The sequence below is a fragment of the Prionailurus bengalensis genome, chromosome C1 (assembly GCF_016509475.1).
Source record: "Prionailurus bengalensis isolate Pbe53 chromosome C1, Fcat_Pben_1.1_paternal_pri, whole genome shotgun sequence".
Taxonomy (NCBI): domain Eukaryota; kingdom Metazoa; phylum Chordata; class Mammalia; order Carnivora; family Felidae; genus Prionailurus; species Prionailurus bengalensis.
In genome coordinates this window covers 127440514-127461021 of record NC_057345.1, presented here as the reverse complement: position 1 = coordinate 127461021, position 20508 = coordinate 127440514, and the positions used below count along the sequence as shown (strand labels likewise).

The following is a 20508-nucleotide window of genomic DNA, read 5'->3' as shown; positions in this document are numbered from 1 at the left end:
TTAATTGAAGATCATTTAAGTAACAAAGTTACATAGAATTTAATAGTTCAAAAGCAAAACGCTGAAAGTATCAATTCTGGTTTCACCTTTAAAAAACAATCTTGGGGTGCCTGGGTGGTGCAGTCGGTTGAGCGTCCAACTTCAGCCAGGTCACGATCTCACGGTCCGTGAGTTCGAGCCCCGCGTTGGGCTCTGGGCAATGGCTCAGAGCCTGGAGCCTGTTTCTGATTCTGTGTCTCCCTCTCTCTCTGCCCCTCCCCCGTTCATGCTCTGTCTCTCTCTGTCCCAAAAATAAATAAACGTTGAAAAAAAAATTATAAAAAAATAAAAATAAAAAACAATCTTGATAATAAATGTCCAAATTTGGGGCAAAATACTCTTAAGATTTTTTCCCCATAAAATGTAGTCTTTAAAGTAGTTATTCCCAAAATGCAGCCTGAGAGACATCCATCTGAGAATCACTTTAGGAGCCATTATTTTAAAAGTCTAGTTTCAAAAAAAAATACATAAATATTTTTAAAAAATAGGGCACCTCGGTGGCTTAGTCTGTTGAGCATCTGACTCTTGATTTCAGCTCAGGTCATGATCCCAAGGGTTGTGGGATAGAGCCCTGTGTGGGACTCTGCTTAAGATTCTCTCTTGCTGTCTCTCTGCCCCTCTCCCCTACTCATGCTCTCCCCCTCTCTTTCTTGCTCCAGAGAAAAGAAAGAAAGAAAGAAAGAAAGAAAGAAAGAAAGAAAGAAAGAAAGAAAGAAAGAAAGAAAGAAAGGGAAAGAAAGAAAATGTGTAGACATTCTTTTGAAAGCCCAGTTTCTTTAAATTATAATTTGTCAAGTTGGTGCCTGGAAGCCTGAATTTTCATCTAGCAAACACTCATAAGTATGTTAGATTTTAAGAACTGAGGTCAAAACCAAAGTTTGAACTACTTTTTTTCTTTCCTTTTCTTTATTTACTCAGCATGTATAATTATGTTCTTTTTGTGTTGGGTGTTCATTTTCAAGAAATCCTCTAGGCACTAATCCCATAATACATATGGAGAATAGAATCTTACTACAGCTTGTTCATCTGATTTTAACTTTATAAAACAGATTTTTAAAAAGATATGAAAAATATATGGAAAATCAACTCCTAATCCATGTTATTCTATCCTGATATTTATTTTACCTTAGGAGTGGTACTGTTTGAATGAATAATATATATCATTTCACATTACAGTTAAGTATCTCATTTTTTACCATGCCTTATGACTCTTTAAACCTAATTATGAATGTAAGGGAGGAGATAAAATTTTCTCTCTATACTTCTGAGTTCTTGGCTGAGACTTTCTGTATAAAAGAGAAGAGAAATATAAATAGAAGCTTATTAAAATGAATACTTCATGTACAGAGTGGAGATACCCAAGAAAAATGATTAAACTCCCTGAAATGGCCTAATCCACCATCTTAAATACTATCTTCAGCTAAACGAAAGAAAGAAAGAGAGGTTCGAACAGTAATAGGAAGTTATCAGGAAAAGCATTGTAAACAAGAATAGGTGGTTAATGCAAATTTAGGTCATTGTCTTCTCTATTCATACAAGTTGTGTTTTTCAGTCATCCCGCCCTTGTAGGTACAGAGCGGGAGACACACAAAGAAATTTCCTTTATACATGTAAATTTTCCCAAAAAAATTATAACTTGTACTCCATTTTCACAGCCTTTTCTGTGTCTGCTGATTGTCAAAAATAATCACCTCAGAGGCACCTGGGTGGCTTGGTCATTTAGGCATCCGACTCTTGATTTTGGCTTGGGTCATGTTCTTGCAGTTATGGAATCAAGTTCTGTGTCTGTGCTGACATTTTGGAGCCTGCTTGGGATTCTCCATCTCCTGCTCTCTCTCTGCCCCCCGCCCCCTCCCCCCCAACACACACAGTCTCTCTCTGTCTCTGTCTTTCTCTCTTTGTCTTTCTCTTTCTCTCATTTCAACAACCTTCACAGCATCTTCACTAGAAGTAGATTCCATCCCAAAAAACCACTTTCTTTCCATATCCATAAGAAGAAAGTCCTCATCTGTTAAAGTGTTATGAGATTATAGCAATTCATCACATCTTCAGACTGTACTTCTAATTCTAGTTCTCTTGCTATTTTCACCACATCTGCAGTTACTGCCTCCAGTAACATCTTGAATCTTTCAAAGTCATCAAGGAGGGTTGTATCAACTTTTTCCAAACTCCTGTTCATGTTGATACTTTTACCACTTCCCAGGAATCACAATGAATGTTCTTAATGGCATCTAGAATGGTGAATCCTCTCCAGAATGTTTTCAGTGGACTGCTCAGATTCATCAAAGGAATCATCATGACAGCTGTAACCTCATGAAATGTATTTCTTAAATAATAAGATTTGAACGTCAGAATTACTCCATGATCCAAGGGCTGCAGAATGGATGTTATATTAGGCAAGAAAACAACATGTTATATTAGGCAAGAAAACAACATGCCTTACATCTCATTTTACATTTCTTTCCACCAGAGCTCTTGAGGGACCAGGTTCATTGTCAATTAGCAGTAATAGTTTGAGAGTCATCTTTTTCTCCAAGCAGTAGGTCTCAGCAGTGGACTTAAAATAGTCTAAACCATGTGGTGATCAGATGTGCTGTCATCCAGCCTTTGTTGTTCCATTTGTAGAATATAGGCAGAGTAGATTGAGTATAATTCTTAAAGCCCCTAGGATTTTTGGAATGTAAGTGAGCATTGACTTAAACTTCAAGTCAACAATTGGGTTAGCCCCTACCAGAGCTTATCCTTTGAAGCTTTTTTTTTTTTAATTTTTTAAATGTTTGTTTATTTTTGAGAAAGAGCATGAACTGCAAAGGGGCAGAGAGAGAGAGAGGGAGACACAGAATCTGAAGCAGATCTCATAACCAGATGACTAAAACTTTCTCCATATCAGTAATAAGGCTGTTTTGCTGTCTTTATCATTCATGTGTTTCCTGGAGTAAAGTAGCACTTTTAATTTCTTTCAAGAACGTTTCCTTTGCATTCACAACTTGGCTAACTATTTTGTGCAAGAGGCCCAGCTTTCGACCTTTCTCGGCTTTCAACATTCCTTCCTCACTAAGCTTAATCATTTCTAGCTAGCTTTTGATTTGAAATGAGAGATGTGAGACTCTTCCTTTCACACGAACCATTAGAGGCCATGGTAGGATTGTTAATTGGCGTAATTTCAATATTGTTGTGACTCAGGGAATAGAGAGGCCCAAGGAGGGAGAGGGAGAGAGATGGAGAGACAGCTGGTTGGTGGAATAGTCAGAACACACAATATTTGTCAATTAAGTTTTGCATCTTCTATGGGCGTGGTTTGTGGTACCCCATCACAGTTAATGATAGTAACATCAAAAGATGCCTCATCATTGATCACCATAATCAAATATAATTATAATGAAAAAGTTTGAAATATTGCAGGAATTATCAAAATGTGGCACAGAGACATAAAGTGAGCAAATGCTATTAGAAAAATGGCATCAATAGACTTGCTTGTTACAGAGTTTCCACAAACCTTTAATTAAAAAAAAAAACACTTGGCAAACCACATAAATGAAGAGCAATACAATGAGGTATGCCTGTATAACTTAATCTACAAGGATAAGGAAATAGTTCTGCTAAAACACACATCTCTTTAAAAGAAATAAATAATAGAACATAAGTTTTCAGTCTGACATTTGTATATGTAGGTTTCTTTACTGAATTTAGTTTCTCATTAAGATTTAAAGTCTATGTATCTAAAAGTGTTCTTTAAAGGCGTCTGTTCTAGAACAAATTGGTTACCTACTCTAAAGATAAACCTACATCCTTACTCTAAATATACAAACTGCTTTTAACGTTAAAACTGGAAACTTCCAAAAAAATTTTTTTAACTGAAAACTTTTAGTCACACAGAATTCTCAATCAAGAGACATCCTCTGTATGCAATTGCTATATAAATGCAATCACAAAAAATTGAAAATGAAATTATTTGTGTCAGGATCATAATTGTTTAATTGCTCTTAATAATTTTGTGGCATATGACATTTAGAAAATCTAGAATTATTCTCCTAAATAAAATAGTGTTTTATTATTTTGAATACAATGATAAAATGTACTTTTGAAGTTAAAATAATCTATTTAATTCTTGTTAGGTAGTACCTAGACAGTTGTACCATTATTGAGTTATGGCTTTGATTCTTTTTTTTTTTTTTTTTATGAAATTTATTGACAAATTGGTTTCCATACAACACCCAGTGCTCATCCCAAAAGGTGCCCTCCTCAATACCCATCACCCACCCTCTCCTCCCTCCCACCCCCCATCAACCCTCAGTTTGTTCTCAGTTTTTAACAGTCTCTTATGCTTTGGCTCTCTCCCATTCTAACCTCTTTTTTTTTTTTTTCCTTCCCCTACCCATGGGTTCCTGTTAAGTTTCTCAGGATCCACATAAGAGTGAAACCATATGGTATCTGTCTTTCTCTGTATGGCTTATTTCACTTAGCATCACACTCTCCAGTTCCATCCACGTTGCTACCAAAGGCCATATTTCATTTTTTCTCATTGCCATGTAATATTCCATTGTGTATATAAACCACAATTTCTTTATCCATTCATCAGTTGATGGACATTTAGGCTCTTTCCATAATTTGGCTATTGTTGAGAGTGCTGCTATGAACATTGGGGTACAAGTGGCCCTATGCATCAGTACTCCTGTATCCCTTGGATAAATTCCTAGCAGTGCTATTGCTGGGTCATAGGGTAGGTCTATTTTTAATTTTCTGAGGAACCTCCACACTGCTTTCCAGAGTGGCTGCACCAATTTGCATTCCCACCAACAGTGCAAGAGGGTTCCCGTTTCTCCACATCCTCTCCAGCATCTATAGTCTCCTGATTTGTTCATTTTGGCCACTCTGACTGGCATGAGGTGATACCTGAGTGTGGTTTTGATTTGTATTTCCCTGATAAGGAGCGACGCTGAACATCTTTTCATGTGCCTGTTGGCCATCCGGATGTCTTCTTTAGAGAAGTGTCTATTCATGTTTTCTGCCCATTTCTTCACTGGGTTATTTGTTTTTCGGGTGTGGAGTTTGGTGAGCTCTTTATAGATTTTGGATACTAGCGCTTTGTCCGATATGTCATTTGCGAATATCTTTTCCCATTCCGTTGGTTGCCTTTTAGTTTTGTTGGTTGTTTATTTTGCTGTGCAGAAGCTTTTTATCTTCATAAGGTCCCAGTAATTCACTTTTACTTTTAATTCCCTTGCCTTTGGGGATGTGTCGAGTAAGATTGCTACGGCTGAGGTCAGAGAGGTCTTTTCCTGCTTTCTCCTCTAAGGTTTTGATGGTTTCCTGTCTCACATTCAGGTCCTTTATCCATTTTGAGTTCATTTTTGTGAATGGTGTGAGAAAGTGGTCTAGTTTCAACCTTCTGCATGTTGCTGTCCAGTTCTCCCAGCACCATTTGTTAAAGAGGCTGTCTTTTTTCCATTGGATGTTCTTTCCTGCTTTGTCAAAGATGAGTTGGCCATACGTTTGTGGGTCTAGTTCTGGGGTTTCTATTCTATTCCATTGGTCTATGTGTATGTTTTTGTGCCAATACCATGCTGTCTTGATGATGACAGCTTTGTAGTAGAGGCTAAAGTCTGGGATTGTGATGCCTCCTGCTTTGGTCTTCTTCTTCAAAATTCCTTTGGCTATTCGGGGCCCTTTGTGGTTCCATATGAATTTTAGGATTGCTTGTTCTAGTTTGGAGAAGAATGCTGGTGCAATTTTGATTGGGATTGCATTGAATGTGTAGATAGGTTTGGGTAGGATTGACCTTTTGACAATATGTATTTTTCCAATCCATGAGCAGGGAATGTCTTTCCATTTCTTTAAATCTTCTTCAATTTCCTTCAGAAGCTTTCTATAGTTTTCAGCATACAGATCCTTTACATCTTTGGTTAGATTTATTCCTAGGTATTTTATGCTTCTTGGTGCAATTGTGAATGGGATCAGTTTCTTTATTTGTCTTTCTGTTGCTTCATTGTTAGTGTATAAGAATGCAACTGATTTCTGTACGTTGATTTTGTATCCTGCAACTTTGCTGAATTCCTGTATCAGTTCTAGCAGACTTTTGGTGGAGTCTGTCGGATTTTCCATGTATAATATCATGTCATCTGCAAAAAGCAAAAGCTTGACTTCATCTTTGCCAATTTGGATGCCTTTGATTTCCTTTTGTTGTCTGATTGCTGATGCTAGAACTTCCAGCACTATGTTAAACAACGGCAGTGAGAGTGGGCATCCCTGTCGTGTTCCTGATCTCAGGGAAAAAGCTCTGTTTTTCCCCGTTGAGGATGATGTTAGCTGTGGGCTTTTCATAAATGGCTTTTATGATCTTTAAGTATGTTCCTTCTATCCCGACTTTCTCAAGGGTTTTTATTAAGAAAGGGTGCTGGATTTTGTCGAAGGCCTTTTCTGCATCGATTGACAGGATCATATGGTTCTTCTCTCTTTTTTTGTTAATGTGATGTATCACGTTGATTGATTTGCGAATGTTGAACCAGCCCTGCATCCCAGGAATGAATCCCACTTGATCATGGTGAATAATTCTTTTTATATGCCGTTGAATTCGATTTGCTAGTATCTTATTGAGAATTTTTGCATCCATATTCATCAGGGATATTGGCCTGTAGTTCTCTTTTTTTACTGGGTCTCTGTCTGGTTTAGGAATCAAAGTAATACTGGCTTCATAGAATGAGTCTGGGAGTTTTCCTTCCCTTTCTATTTCGTGGAATAGCTTGAGAAGGATAGGTATTATCTCTGCTTTAAACGTCTGGTAGAACTCCCCTGGGAAGCCATCTGGTCCTGGACTCTTATTTGTTGGGAGATTTTTGATAACCGATTCAATTTCTTCGCTGGTTATGGGTCTGTTCAAGCTTTCTATTTCCTCCTGATTGAGTTTTGGAAGCGTGTGGGTGTTCAGGAATTCGTCCATTTCTTCCAGGTTGTCCACTTTGTTGGCATATAATTTTTCATAGTATTCCCTGATAATTGCTTGTATCTCTGAGGGATTGGTTGTAATAATTCCATTTTCATTCATGATTTTATCTATTTGGGTCATCTCCCTTTTCTTTTTGAGAAGCCTGGCTAGAGGTTTGTCAATTTTGTTTATTTTTTCAAAAAACCAACTCTTGGTTTCGTTGATCTGCTCTACAGTTTTTTTAGATTCTATATTGTTTATTTCTGCTCTGATCTTCATTATTTCTCTACTTCTGCTGGGTTTAGGCTGCCTTTGGTGTTCTGCTTCTATTTCCTTTAGGTGTGCTGTTAGATTTTGTATTTGGGATCTTTCTTGTTTCTTGAGATAGGCCTGGATTGCAATGTATTTTCCTCTCAGGACTGCCTTTGCTGCGTCCCAAAGCGTTTGGATTGTTGTATTTTCATTTTCGTTTGTTTCCATATATTTTTAAATGTCTTCTCTAATTGCCTGGTTGACCCACTCATTCGTTAGTAGGGTGTTCTTTAACCTCCATGCTTTTGGAGGTTTTCCAGACTTTTTTCTGTGGTTGATTTCAAGCTTCATAGCATTGTGGTCTGAAAGTATGCATGGTATAATTTCAATTCTTGTAAACTTATGAAGGGCTGTTTTGTGACCCAGTATATGATCTATCTTGGAGAATGTTCCATGTGCACTCGAGAAGAAAGTATATTCTGTTGCTTTGGGATGCAGAGTTCTAAATATATCTGTCAAGTCCATCTGATCCAATGTCTCATTCAGGGCCCTTGTTTCTTTATTGACCATGTGTCTAGATGATCTATCCATTTCTGTAAGTGGGGTGTTAAAGTCCCCTGCAATTACCACATTCTTATAAATAAGGTTGCTTATGTTTATGAGTAATTGTTTTATATATTTGGGGGCTCCGGTATTCGGCGCATAGACATTTATAATTGTTAGCTCTTCCTGATGGATAGACCCTGTAACTATTATATAATGTCCTTCTTCATCTCTTGTTACAGCCTTTAATTTAAAGTCTAGTTTGTCTGATATAAGTATGGCTACTCCAGCTTTCTTTTGGCTTCCAGTCGCATGATAAATAGTTCTCCATCCCCTCACTCTCAATCTAAAGGTGTCCTCAGGTCTAAAATGAGTCTCTTGTAGACAGCAAATAGATGGGTCTTGTTTTTTTATCCATTCTGATACCCTATGTCTTTTGGTTGGTGCATTTAATCCATTTACATTCAGTGTTATCATAGAAAGATACGGGTTTAGAGTCATTGTGATGTCTGTATGTTTTATGCTTGTAGTGATGTCTCTGGGACTTTGTCTCACAGGGTCCCCCTTAGGATCTCTTGTAGGGCTGGTTTAGTGGTGACAAATTCCTTCAGTTTTTGTTTGTTTGGGAAGACCTTTATCTCTCCTTCTATTCTAAATGACAGACTTGCTGGATAAAGGATTCTTGGCTGCATATTTTTTCTGTCTAGCACCCTGAAAATCTCGTGCCAACTCTTTCTGGCCTGCCCAGTTTCAAAAGAGAGATCAGTCACGAGTCTTATAGGTCTCCCTTTATATGTGAGGGCACGTTTACCCCTTGCTGCTTTCAGAATTTTCTCTTTATCCTTGTATTTTGCCAGTTTCACTATGATATGTCGTGCAGAAGATCGATTCAAGTTACGTCTGAAGGGAGTTCTCTGTGCCTCTTGGATTTCAATGCCTTTTTCCTTCCCCAGTTCAGGGAAGTTCTCAGCTATTATTTCTTCAAGTACCCCTTCAGCACCTTTCCCTCTCTCTTCCTCCTCTGGGATACCAATTATGCATATATTATTTCTTTTTAGTGTATCACTTAGTTCTCTAATTTTCCCCTCATACTCCTGGATTTTTTTATCTCTCTTTTTCTCAGCTTCCTCTTTTTCCATAACTTTATCTTCTAGTTCCCCTATTCTCTCCTCTGCCTCTTCAAGCCGAGCTGTGGTGGTTTCCATTTTGTTATGCATTTCGTTCAAAGTGTTTTTCAGCTCCTCGTGACTGTTCCTTAGTCCCTTGATCTCTGTAGCAAGAGATTCTCTGCTGTCCTGTATACTGTTTTCAAGCCCAGCGATTAATTTTATGACTATTATTCTAAATTCACTTTCTGTTATATTACTTAAATCCTTTTTGATCAGCTCATTAGCTGTTGTTATTTCCTGGAGATTCTTCTGAGGGGAATTCTTCCGCTTGGTCATTTTGGATAGTCCCTGGCGTGGTGAGGACCTGCAGGGCACTTCCCCTGTGCTGTGGTATATAACTGGAGTTGGTGGGCGGGGCCGCAGTCAGACCTGATGTCTGCCCCCAGCCCACCGCTGGGGCCACAGTCAGACTGGTGTGTGCCTTCTCTTCCCTTCTCCTAGGGGCGGGATTCACTGTGGGGTGGCGTGGCTCGTCTGGGCTACTTGCACCCTGCCAGGCTTGTGATGCTGGGGATCTGGCGTATTAGCTGGGGTGGGTAGGCAAGGTGCTCGGGGGCAGGAGGGGCAGGCTTAGATCGCTTCTCCTTAGGTGATCCACTTCAGGAGGGGCCCTGTGGCAGCGGGAGGGAGTCAGATCCGCTGCCGGAGGTTTGGCTCCGCAGAAGCGCAGAGTTGGGTGTTTGCGCGGAGCGAGCAAGTTCCCTGGCAGGAACTGGTTCTCTTTGGGATTTTGGCTGGGGGATGGGCGGAGGAGATGGCGCTGGCGAGCGCCTTTGTTCCCCACCAAACTGAGCTCTGTCATCCGGGGGCTCAGCAGCTCTCCCTCCCTTTGTCCTCCAGCCTTCCCGCTTTCCGAGCAGAGCTGTTAACTTATGACCTCCCAGACGCTAAGTCGCGCTTGTTGTGGGAACACAGTCCGTCAGGCCCCTCCGCTTTTGCAAGCCAGACTCGGGGGCTCTGCTTGGCCGGCGAGCCGCCCCTCCGCCCCGGCTCCCTCCCGCCAGTCCGTGGAGCGCACACCGCCTCGCCGCCCTTCCTACCCTCTTCCGTGGGCCTCTCGTGCGTTTGGCTCCGGCGACTCTGTTCTGCTAATCCTCTGGCGGTTTTCTGGGTTATTTAGGCAGGTGTAGATGGAATCTAAGTGATCAGCAGGACATGCGGTGAGCCCAGCGTCCTCCTAAGCGGCCATCTTGCCGATTCTGGCTTTGATTCTTAATAGATGATATAGACTTAATTTTCTTGAAACATTGGACCATTCACCCTAACAGATTCTTTTATAGTGAGAGCCAAAGGGTTTGAACCACTTACTGAGTATAGTTACTTCTGTATATCCAAATTCTTTGAGTGTGTTATTGGTTTTATGATGGAATGTTACACTACTATAAATTCTTTGGAAAATGCTTGAAATGTAAGTACATTTAAAAATTTATATATATATATATATATATATATAGCAAAAAATTGTTCCAACAATTATTTTCCTATGTACAAATTTTATCTAGAGCTCAGTTTTCCTAGAGTATGAGATCCACTCTTTCCTTAATGGGAGGATGAGATTATAGTAATATACTTATACTTTTTAGTTTGAATTGTGTTTTATTTGAGGATGTCCCATCAAATTTTATTTTCTACTGGATTGTGTCTATAAGAGGAACAACCAATAGCAAAAACCTATGGAATAACATTAGCAACTGTCTAATTTCATCCATGTTAATAAATATCCCAATTTCCAGAAATAACCTTTAGTTATTTAACTCTATGATCTTTATTTGTTTTTATGTTTATTTATTTTGAGAGAAAGACAGAATGTGAGCAGAAGAGGGACAAAGAGAGGGAGAGAAACACAGAATCCAAAGAAGACTCCTGGCTCCAAGCTGTTAGCACAGAACCCAACGCAGGGCTTGAACTCACAAACTGTGAGATCATGACCTGAGATGAAGTCGGACACTCAACCAACTGAGCCATCCAGGCACCCCAACTACACTCTCTTTAAAGTAAAGAGATGGGGCGCCTGGGTGGCGCAGTCGGTTAGGCGTCCGACTTCAGCCAGGTCACGATCTCGCCGTACGTGAGTTTGAGCCCCACATCAGGCTCTAGGCTGATGGCTCAGAGCCTGGAGCCTGTTTCCGATTCTGTGTCTCCCTCTCTCTCTGCCCCTCCCCCGTTCATGCTCTGTCTCTTTCTGTCCCAAAAATAAATAAACGTTGAAAAAAAAAAAAAAAGGAAAGAGATGCTCAGTAGAAGATTTGAGATTTTTACCTAGAAAAGTAACCAGATAAAAACTATTTAGAGCCTCATTTTTTAGGTAAATCATCTAATGGCATAGGTATGCCATGTCTAACTATGCAGATTCAGAAATACATTCTTTTCAGTGATTACAAGTTGATCAGAACCTAAGATATTTTACTCAAGGCAATAAAGCTCAAGGAAAATTTTTCTGTAAATTAAAATGTCAGTTTATTAACATGTATTGAGAAATCGCTTTCCTGTTCTTGTGGTCACCCTGAGGAGGCAGGATGGACTCTTCTATTCAAAACTTGTTTTGGATATTAAGAATGATGATGCCAGCATTCAAACATTAAAAATGGAATCAGACTCTTTATTATACACCTTACTTTGCTTCCATTGTTTATTTTTGTATTCAGCACATTATCTCCTTAGCTAAATTAATCCTTCCATTTTTTTTAATGTTTATTTGTTTATTTTGAGAGAGAGAGAGAGACATCATGAATGGGGAGGGATAGAGAATCCCAAGCATGTTCCATGTTGTCAGTGCAGAGTCTGATGCAGGGCTCGATTCCACAAACTATGAGATCATGACCTGAGTGAAATCAAGAGTGGGATGCTTAACTGACTGAGACACCCATGTGCCCCATCATTTCTTATACTTAAAACTCGTTGGTTTGGGAACCGTTCTTTTTAAAATGGTTCCTTATTTCTTAATTGATACTTTCTTAAAATTTAATAGTTCTTAAAAGGCAGTCATAATTCTTTATTAAGAAATCATGTGATAAGATAGCTGGGAACAGTAAGAAAATATTTAGAATTTCCTAAACTTGATGAAATAGTACACTCATAGCTCCCCAAACTGGTTTTCTATTCTTCAGCTGCCTAGATCTATTGCTAGAGGTATGTTCAGTTCTTTCTCTTCTTAAAGCCAGATGCCACATAGTTGAAACAGGCTGCTTACACCTGTTTTCTATCAGAGACTACTCGGTCTAGCTCTTTCTGGGTCTCAGTATGCATTGAACCATTGGGACATGAAGAGAAAAATCCCAGAGAGGAGGTAACTTGAGAGAAAGACCCAAGAAATCTGCATACATGTTACCCTCACACACTAGCCATCCCCTAAAGTGTACTTCAACAGGATGCCACTCCAGAATACCCAGCAGAAATTTGTAGTTGGAGGAGAAAGAATAAGGCAGAGATTTCAGCATTATTGTGGTACTCAGGAGACAGATCAGAGTTGTGCCTTGTCAAGGTGGAAGAATCTTGGTAAATACACTGCCTGGGCTTATGGTGACCTCCAGAAGTACACCCCCTAGTAGTAAAGACCATACCCTAGTAATAAGAACAAAACTGAAATAAACTGTTCTTACAAAACCTAAAACCAAGACTTCAAGGGAATGAGGTATCTGCTGGTACTCAATGTGCCTTGGCTAAAGAAAACTTAACCTAATTTCCACCTGGGTGAATTTATCATCTAAAGCTTCTCTAGCTTCTTCACAATTAATTTCTGGAATCCAATGAAAAATAAAAGGAGTGCTAAGAAAACAGTACCAAAAAAAAATTAGGAATACAATCCACAGGTGATCATATGTTGATGTTATCAGAAGGAGATTTTAAAATAGCATTGACTATTCAAGAAACTCAAGGAAGTTGTGGACAACAGAAATGAAAAGATGAAAATTTTCAATGGAGAATTTAATCTATTAAAAAGAATCTAAAAATACTAAATTTTAAGAGAGTCTGCTGACCACTTTAGAGCTGAAAAATAACATATCTGGAATTAAGAATTTATTCAGTTGGTGTAATATAATAGCAAATATACAAGAAAACAAGATTAGGGAACCAGGAGATTAAAAAAAATTCATACTTCTAATTAGCTTAGCTTTTCCATACATCAGAAGTATTCTTATCCTTTCCTGTATTTATGCTAGTTTCCTCTCTCTTCCCCTTTCTCAGTTCATAACTTCTCTCTCCCCAACTGTGTTTTTTTCTATCTATTGTTTCAATTTTTTCCCCACATATCCCTATTGAAGATCTGTGTCCCTATGTTAGTAGCAGACAATATTAGGAAATTTAGTTATGTGGCTCATTAATAGGTACCTTGAAGGCTAACATAGGCAAAGTCACACTACATGAAGTGTGAAAAGGTCCACGTAGAAAGGCACCAAGGAAATTAATCAGCAAGTAGAAGGTAAAGATCCAGTATAAAATCTGGAGTCCCAAAGAATCCTACTTCCCAGAAAGTTACTGTAGCAAACAGACCCTTACTTCCAAAGAAGTTTAAATTAAGAAAATGGTCTGTGAACCCACTGTAGAAAGCAAAACCAGGTAACCATAGCTGTAGCATAGAGTTACTTAGTGGTATGGTCCATACACACAGAATTGGCCATGGCTCATTTCCTGGAAATGTACGCCTTTGTCATCGTTAGGTATAAGCAGCAATACCAATGACCCCAAGCCAGGAAACATCAGTAATTTGTAAATTACTGCTGCCTTGAAGCCATATTGATCTCAGAATCCAGGGATGTTTAAGTTGGTTCAGCTATGAGTATTGGAGGGCCTTTGAGAACAAGAAAACATACCAGTCATTATACCAGATGTTGGTGCATAATTGCTCTTTGGTTTGGGTTTATAAAACTAAGTAATATAAAAGTTATTTATTTCTCTTAGGATTAGGTCTGCTACCGTCGGATAAATCTTAAATTTGGCTACGTAGGCCTAAAGGTTGGGATTGTATGCTATTCCTTAGAAAGAGATATCGAATATTAGCTTGTAAAATGCTTTAATTTTGTTAAAAAAATTTTTTTCTTGATGTTTATTCATTTTTTGAGAGACAGAACAAGCAGGGGAGGGGTAGAGAGAAAGGAAGACACAGAATCCAAAGCAGGCTGCAGGCTCTGAGCTAGCAGCACAGAGCCCTATGCAGGGCTTGAACTCACCAACCACAAGATCATGACCTGAGCTGAAGTCAAACGCTTAACGAACTGAGCCACCCAGTCACCCCAATTTTGTAATAAAATATGTATCTTTGTGAGTGTGTCTACATTCCTATGTTATTTTAACCTGTTACCAAACCCTGCCTACCTTAACATGAATTTTATTCTTCAAACAGTAGATAAGAAAGAATTTTTATCTGCAACTGGATTTTGTTTCAATATTAAAAGCTTATATATCCAGTATTTTTTAAAATTTTTAGATTTATTGAGGTATAACAGAAAAACAAGTTTCAAGACATGTAAATTACATTATGGTAACCTGACAGATGTATACATTGTAAAAGGATTCCCCCGCATATATTTAACACATCAGCATCTCACATATCTACACTTTTCTGGTGTTTTGTTTTGTTTTGTTTTGTTTTTTGTTTTGTTTTGTGACAACATCTGAGTTCCACCGTCCCACCAACCCTCAGTCATAAGCACTGTATTATCAACCATTGTCACAATGCTTTACCTCAGGTTCTCAGACCTTATTCATCTTCTATCTGAAAGTTTGTACCCTTTTCCCAGCCTCTCCCTATCTTCCCTGTCCCTTAGTCCTGGCAACCACTTTTTTTACTCTGTTAATATGAGTTTGGTGCTTTCTTTTTTTTTCTTTTCTTTTTTTTCCCCCAAAGATTCTATGTATAAGTGTTACCATGCTTTATTTATCGTTCTCTGTCTGGATTATTTCAATTAGCATAATGTCCTTGCCTTCCACCCAGGTTGTGTCAAATGGCAGAGTTTTCTTCTTTCTCAAGACTGAATAATATTCCATTGTATATAAATACCACAACTTTTCAGTTCAACCACTGATGGACACTTAGGTTATTTGTGTACATTAAAAGCTTTTAGACTTAGCTTTGGATCTATTCTTGAATGTTATTTGCCTCAGAACTTTGAAATGTTAGCTAATATTATTGCTCTTGCACTAAAATCTTTTCATTAACCTTCTTTCCTAATTTTTCTCTACCTGGGTTTTGCTTGTCCCACAGAATTGAACAATCTTGATTTTTATTTTTCATTAATTTGCTTTTACGTTCAAATATCTGAACACCAGGACAAAAACAAAGTCACTTCCTATGTTTCATTTACCTTGTCTCCCTTTGACAGTCTTTATTCCAGTCACAAGAACATTTTCCTAAGTAATTCACACTAGTTTTCTTTTCGAGTGTGATTGATATAAATATAAACTTGCTTGAATATTCTAGGATTTCTTTTTTGTTGTTGTTAATAGCAGTAGTTAAGCGAAAAATACATAAACAAAACAAGATTTTCTTAGTGGAGACTTGCTAAAAGTCCAAACTTCCTTTTTATCTTTTCCTCTTTAATTTTGCTCAGCATTTAAAATTTTTTTTTTTTTAACGTTTATTTATTTTTGAGACAGAGAGAGACAGAGCATGAACGGGGGTGGGTCAGAGAGAGGGAGACACAGAATCTGAAACAGGCTCCAGGCTCTGAGCTGTCAGCACAGAGCCCAACGCAGGGCTTGAACTCACAGACCGCGAGATCATGACCTGAGCCGAAGTCGGCCGCCCAACCGACTGAGCCACCCAGGCGCCCCAATTTTGCTCAGCATTTAAAACTTAGTAGTGTAAGTTAACTGTTTTAGGTATTTGTGTCTTTTTTCTCTTTGAATAGTCACGTCAGAAGGACTTAGGTCTTTTTGTCCTTCTCTTATGGTTCACAATAATAACTACTTTTTCTAAAAAGGCAGTGTTGTTGTGGTATAATTCACACTGTTAGGTAAATTCATCCTTTTTACACGTATAATTCTTTAAGTTGACAAATGTATACAGACATATAAGTGCTCCCACAACCAATACAGAACATTGGGGTGCCTGGGTGGCTCAGTGGATTAAGCGTCCGACTTCGGCTGAGGTCTTGATCTCACGGTTCATGGGTTCGAGCCCCGCATTGGGCTCTGTGCTGACAGCTCAGAGCCTGGAGCCTGCTTTGGATTCTGCATCTCCCTCTCTCTTTGTTCCTCCCCTGCTCTGTCTCTCTCTCAAAAATAAAGATTAAAAAAAAAATTAAAAAAAAAACACAGAACATCATTCCCCAAGATTCCTTCATGCTGCCCTCCTCCTTCCATCCCTAGACTCTGATGTGTTTTCTGTCTCTACTGTTTTGTGTTTCTCTGGATGACCTAAACATGGAATCACACGGTTTGTGGCTTTTGGGCTTGGCTTCTTTCATTTAGCAAAGTGTGTTTGGGTTTCACTCATGTTGTTGTGTATAGCAATAGTTTGCTCCTTTTTTATTGATAAATGGTATTCTATTACATGGATATACCATGATTTTCATCCATGCACCCATTTAAGTACATTTGGGTTGTCTTCATATTCTGGGTATTATGAACAAAACCACTAAAAACATTCATTTAGTAGCTTCTTTTTAAATGACTACTGCTTAAAAATGGGGCATTATAATGTAAGTGTGAAAACACAAATGCAAAGACACCAGAGACCTGGGTTCTCATACTATTTTGCATCCAGTTAACTACCTGTTAAGTTGAACAGATAATTTAACCTCTCTGTTCTTACTTTTTTTGGTAAAGTGTGCATATTTTATGCCTTCTTCTAGCTTTAAAATAGCATGGTATTGTGATGTATAGTAAGGCATTTACTCTTGTGCCAAGAGAACTTACAAATGCTCACATAAATATTTCTAAAATTAAGTTATATGAATTAAGTATAACTAATATTTTAAATTACAGGTTATTTTGTCTCTAAGTCCAGTCACAAATGATTGGAAAATAATAGTTTGCTTAATGAATTTTAAAGGTCATCATAATCATGAGCTTTTAACCATGTAATCCAATTGATTTTACATCAGAAAATTATTTTGATGACTCTTAAGTAAATATTTGATAAGTATTTTCATTTAAAATATGTCAGCATTTATTTATGTACTTATGTATTTATGTATTTTTTATTTATTTTTAATGTAGATGGGTCTAGGAAAGACAATCCAGGCAATTGCAATTGCTTACTTCTATAAGGAGGAATGGCCGCTTTTAATAGTGGTCCCTTCATCTCTGAGATACCCTTGGACAGAAGAAATGGAGAAATGGATCCCAGAGCTAAGTCCAGAGGACATCAATGTTATTCAGAATAAAACTGATATTGGGTAAGAACAACTTTTTAATCTTTAAGGGGGAAAAAAAGCCTTCTCACATGTAATTAGTAAATGCTAATGTTTAGAATGATGTGTAACCTATTAGCCATAATTTAGAACTAAGAGAGTAGAGTGGAGAATTTTACTTTACATTTTAAAATCTGTATGATTTATCTAAAACCCAGCAGTATACTTAATGCTTTAAATTCCTTTTTGGGGGCTGCCTGGGTGGCTCAGTCGGTTGAGCGTCCGACTTCGCCTCAGGTCATGATCTCACGGTCCGTGAGTTCGAGCCCCGCATTGGGCTCTGGGCTGACAGCTCAGAGCCTGGAGCCTATTTCAGATTCTGTGTCTCCCTCTCTCTCTGCCCCTCCCCCGTTCATGCTCTGTCTCTCTCTGTCTCAAAAATAAATAAACATTAAAAAAAAATTTAAATAAATAAATTCCTTTTTGGTGTATTTTTAAAGTAAATGTAAATAGGTGTACTTTGAGAGACTTATGTAATATATCTACTTTATATATACTTTAAATATACTTAAAACTCACTATTTTGGGGTTCAAAAATACATTTCACAACTTTTCAATGATTAATTTGAAGTTTATGAGCTTTTATTGTCTGCAGCAATGGTAGATTTTGCTTTCCAAATTCTTGGTTGATATGCAAGTTTTATATGTCACTCAAAATGAGTATTTACCAGTTTTATTTTCTTTATTACATTAATTTATAATTTTAATACTTTCTAATTGAAAATATTTGTTTTGAGATTATTTCAAGTTTCTCCTCGAAAATAAATCATAATGTAACTACTTAGGTTTTTTGTTTTCTTTTTTTCATTTGTTTTCTAGCCATGGGGATAAACCAATCTATTTGTATATTGATGATTTATTACATTGTATTTATAAGTGAATTACACAAATTATCACATTTCTAAAAGTTCAAAATAACCAATTTCTGACCCTCAAATAACAGGTAGTATATATATTTGAAATAAATGTCTGTTGGGGCGCCTGGGTGGCTCAGTCAGTTAAGCGTCCGACTTCAGCTCAGGTCACCATCTCACGGTCTGTGAGTTCGAGCCCCGCGTCAGGCTCTGTGCTGACTGCTCAGAGCCTGGAGCTTGTTTCAGATTCTGTGTCTCCCTCTCTCTCTGACCCTCCCTTGTTCATGCTCTGTCTCTCTCTGTCTCAAAAATAAATAAATGTTAAAAAAAAAAAAAAGAAAGAAATGTTAATACTTAGATTTTTTAAAATTATGGTATTATTGTACTGTGTTGTTTTCTCTAGGATTGTTAACATAAAGACTATTTGTAACAATGAAATTGGCCTTTGTGAATGTCCTAACAAAATAGTTGGAGGCTTTTTCTCTTTTGACTTTTGAACTATTAAGTCTATAAAATATGTCTTTATGGACCTAAGGAAATTTGGACAGTATTTTCATGGTCAAAGTAAAATTTTGGTAATAATTTTAAATTTCCTCTTGTCCAATAAAACTGCATAAAATTTACAACGTAAGGATTTAGAGAATGTAGGCCTTTGTATGCACATTTTGTTAGCTATAGTTTATTTAAAAGTTTATATTTAATTTTCTTAAAATATATATCTTCTCTCATCTTTTATAATATTTAGGTCATCTAGTTTTGCTTATTATTTAGGAAATACTGTTTAGCAATTAAATAGAGGCCAATATTTTTATTTGGATAACATTTGGTATCTGTTAGAATGTATTACAACCCAGAGTATAACTTTTCTGGAGGATCTCAGTTTAGGAAAAGAAAAACTTACCATTGTCTTCCAAGTACTTAAAGAAATAGCTTTAAATGTATACGAACATCTAGCAACATGCATTTACCACAAATACATGTAACTCCTTTGGGCATATGCCAATTATGCCTGAAATGTTCTGCAGTGGACTTTCAAGCTCTTGTTTTTTGTATATGGTTCTCAGTATGCCTAAGTTAGTTAGTAATATTAACCCTATGCTTTTCTTCTGTCAGCTTTTCTGGTGTTTGATTATAACAAGAACATCCTAAGTCTCTATATTAACTAGATTTACCCAGGGCTTAAAACGTAGTTGACATTAAGAAAAAAATGTAAGTGTTGTAAATATTTATGCATCCAACATGAGAATACCCAAATAATAAAGCAATTATTAACAAATTTAAAGGAAGTACTCGATAGTAATATGACTATAGTAGAGGAGTTTAACACCTCACTTACATCAGTGAATAGATCATCCAAACAGAAAATCAACAAGAAAACAGTGGCTTTGAATGACACACTGGACTAGATGGATTTAACAGATACATTCAGAACATTCCATCCTCAAACAGCTTAATACACATTTGTTTTCAAGTGTATTTGGAACATTCTTAAAATAGATCACATATTAGGCCACAAAACAAATCTCAACAAATTGAAAAAGATCCAAATTATATCATGTATCTTTTCTGACCACCATGTTATAAAACTAGAAATCCACCACAACAGTCTGGAAGCAACACAAATACATGGTGGTTAAATAACATGCTACTAAATAATGAATGCGTGAACCAAATCAAAGAAGAAATCAAAATTTACTTGGAGAGAAAAAATGAAAACACAGTGGTCCATCCTGTCTCAGGTCCTCACTTCCAAGATGACCAAGGAAAGAAGGAATAATAGGCCAAAAGGGGCCACAGCCACATGCAGCCTGTTTGTTGCATCACCTGTGCCTGTTGCATTCCCAAGGACAAGGCCATCAAGAAGTTCATTATTCAGCACATAGTAGAGGCCACCACTGTTGAGGATGTTCCCAAAGTGAGTATCTTCAATGACTGTGTGCTTCCCAAGCTATACATGAAACTACATTACTGTGTGAGCTGTGCCATACACAGCAAGGTGGTCAGGAATTGCTCTGGTGATGCATAGATGGAATGAACACCCTCACCCTGATTTAGACCTGCAGGTGCTACCTCGCAACCACTACCAAAGCCCATGTGAGGGGCCAGGTCCTTAAGGACTGAAGAAAAACTGTTTTCTAGAGGGGCACCTGGGTGGCTCAGTCAGTTAAACATACAACTTTGGCTCAGGTCATGATCTTGTGGTTTGTGCGTTCCAACCCCTCGTCAGGCGCTGTGCTGACAGCTCAGAGCCTGGAGCCTGCTTCAGATTCTGTGTCCACCCCTCTTCTGCTCATGCTCTGTGTCTCTCTGTCTCTTGATAATAAATAAATGTTAAAAATTTATGAAAACTGTTTTCTGGAAAAAAATAAAATGGA

The 20508-nt window shown here is 37.8% G+C and overlaps 1 protein-coding gene and 1 pseudogene across 2 annotated transcripts in view; both read left to right on the top strand.

Annotated features, from left to right (window-relative positions):
• The window catches only part of ZRANB3 (zinc finger RANBP2-type containing 3), a 324584-nt gene that overhangs the window by 175710 nt on the left and 128366 nt on the right, over window positions 1-20508 (top strand). For both annotated transcript variants that reach the window (XM_043573283.1, XM_043573282.1), the window contains exon 4: window positions 17086-17264. In XM_043573283.1, coding sequence (XP_043429218.1) covers window positions 17086-17264 — 179 coding nt within the window. The remainder of the gene's footprint in view (window positions 1-17085; window positions 17265-20508) is intronic.
• LOC122479365 lies at window positions 19888-20231 on the top strand (annotated as a pseudogene).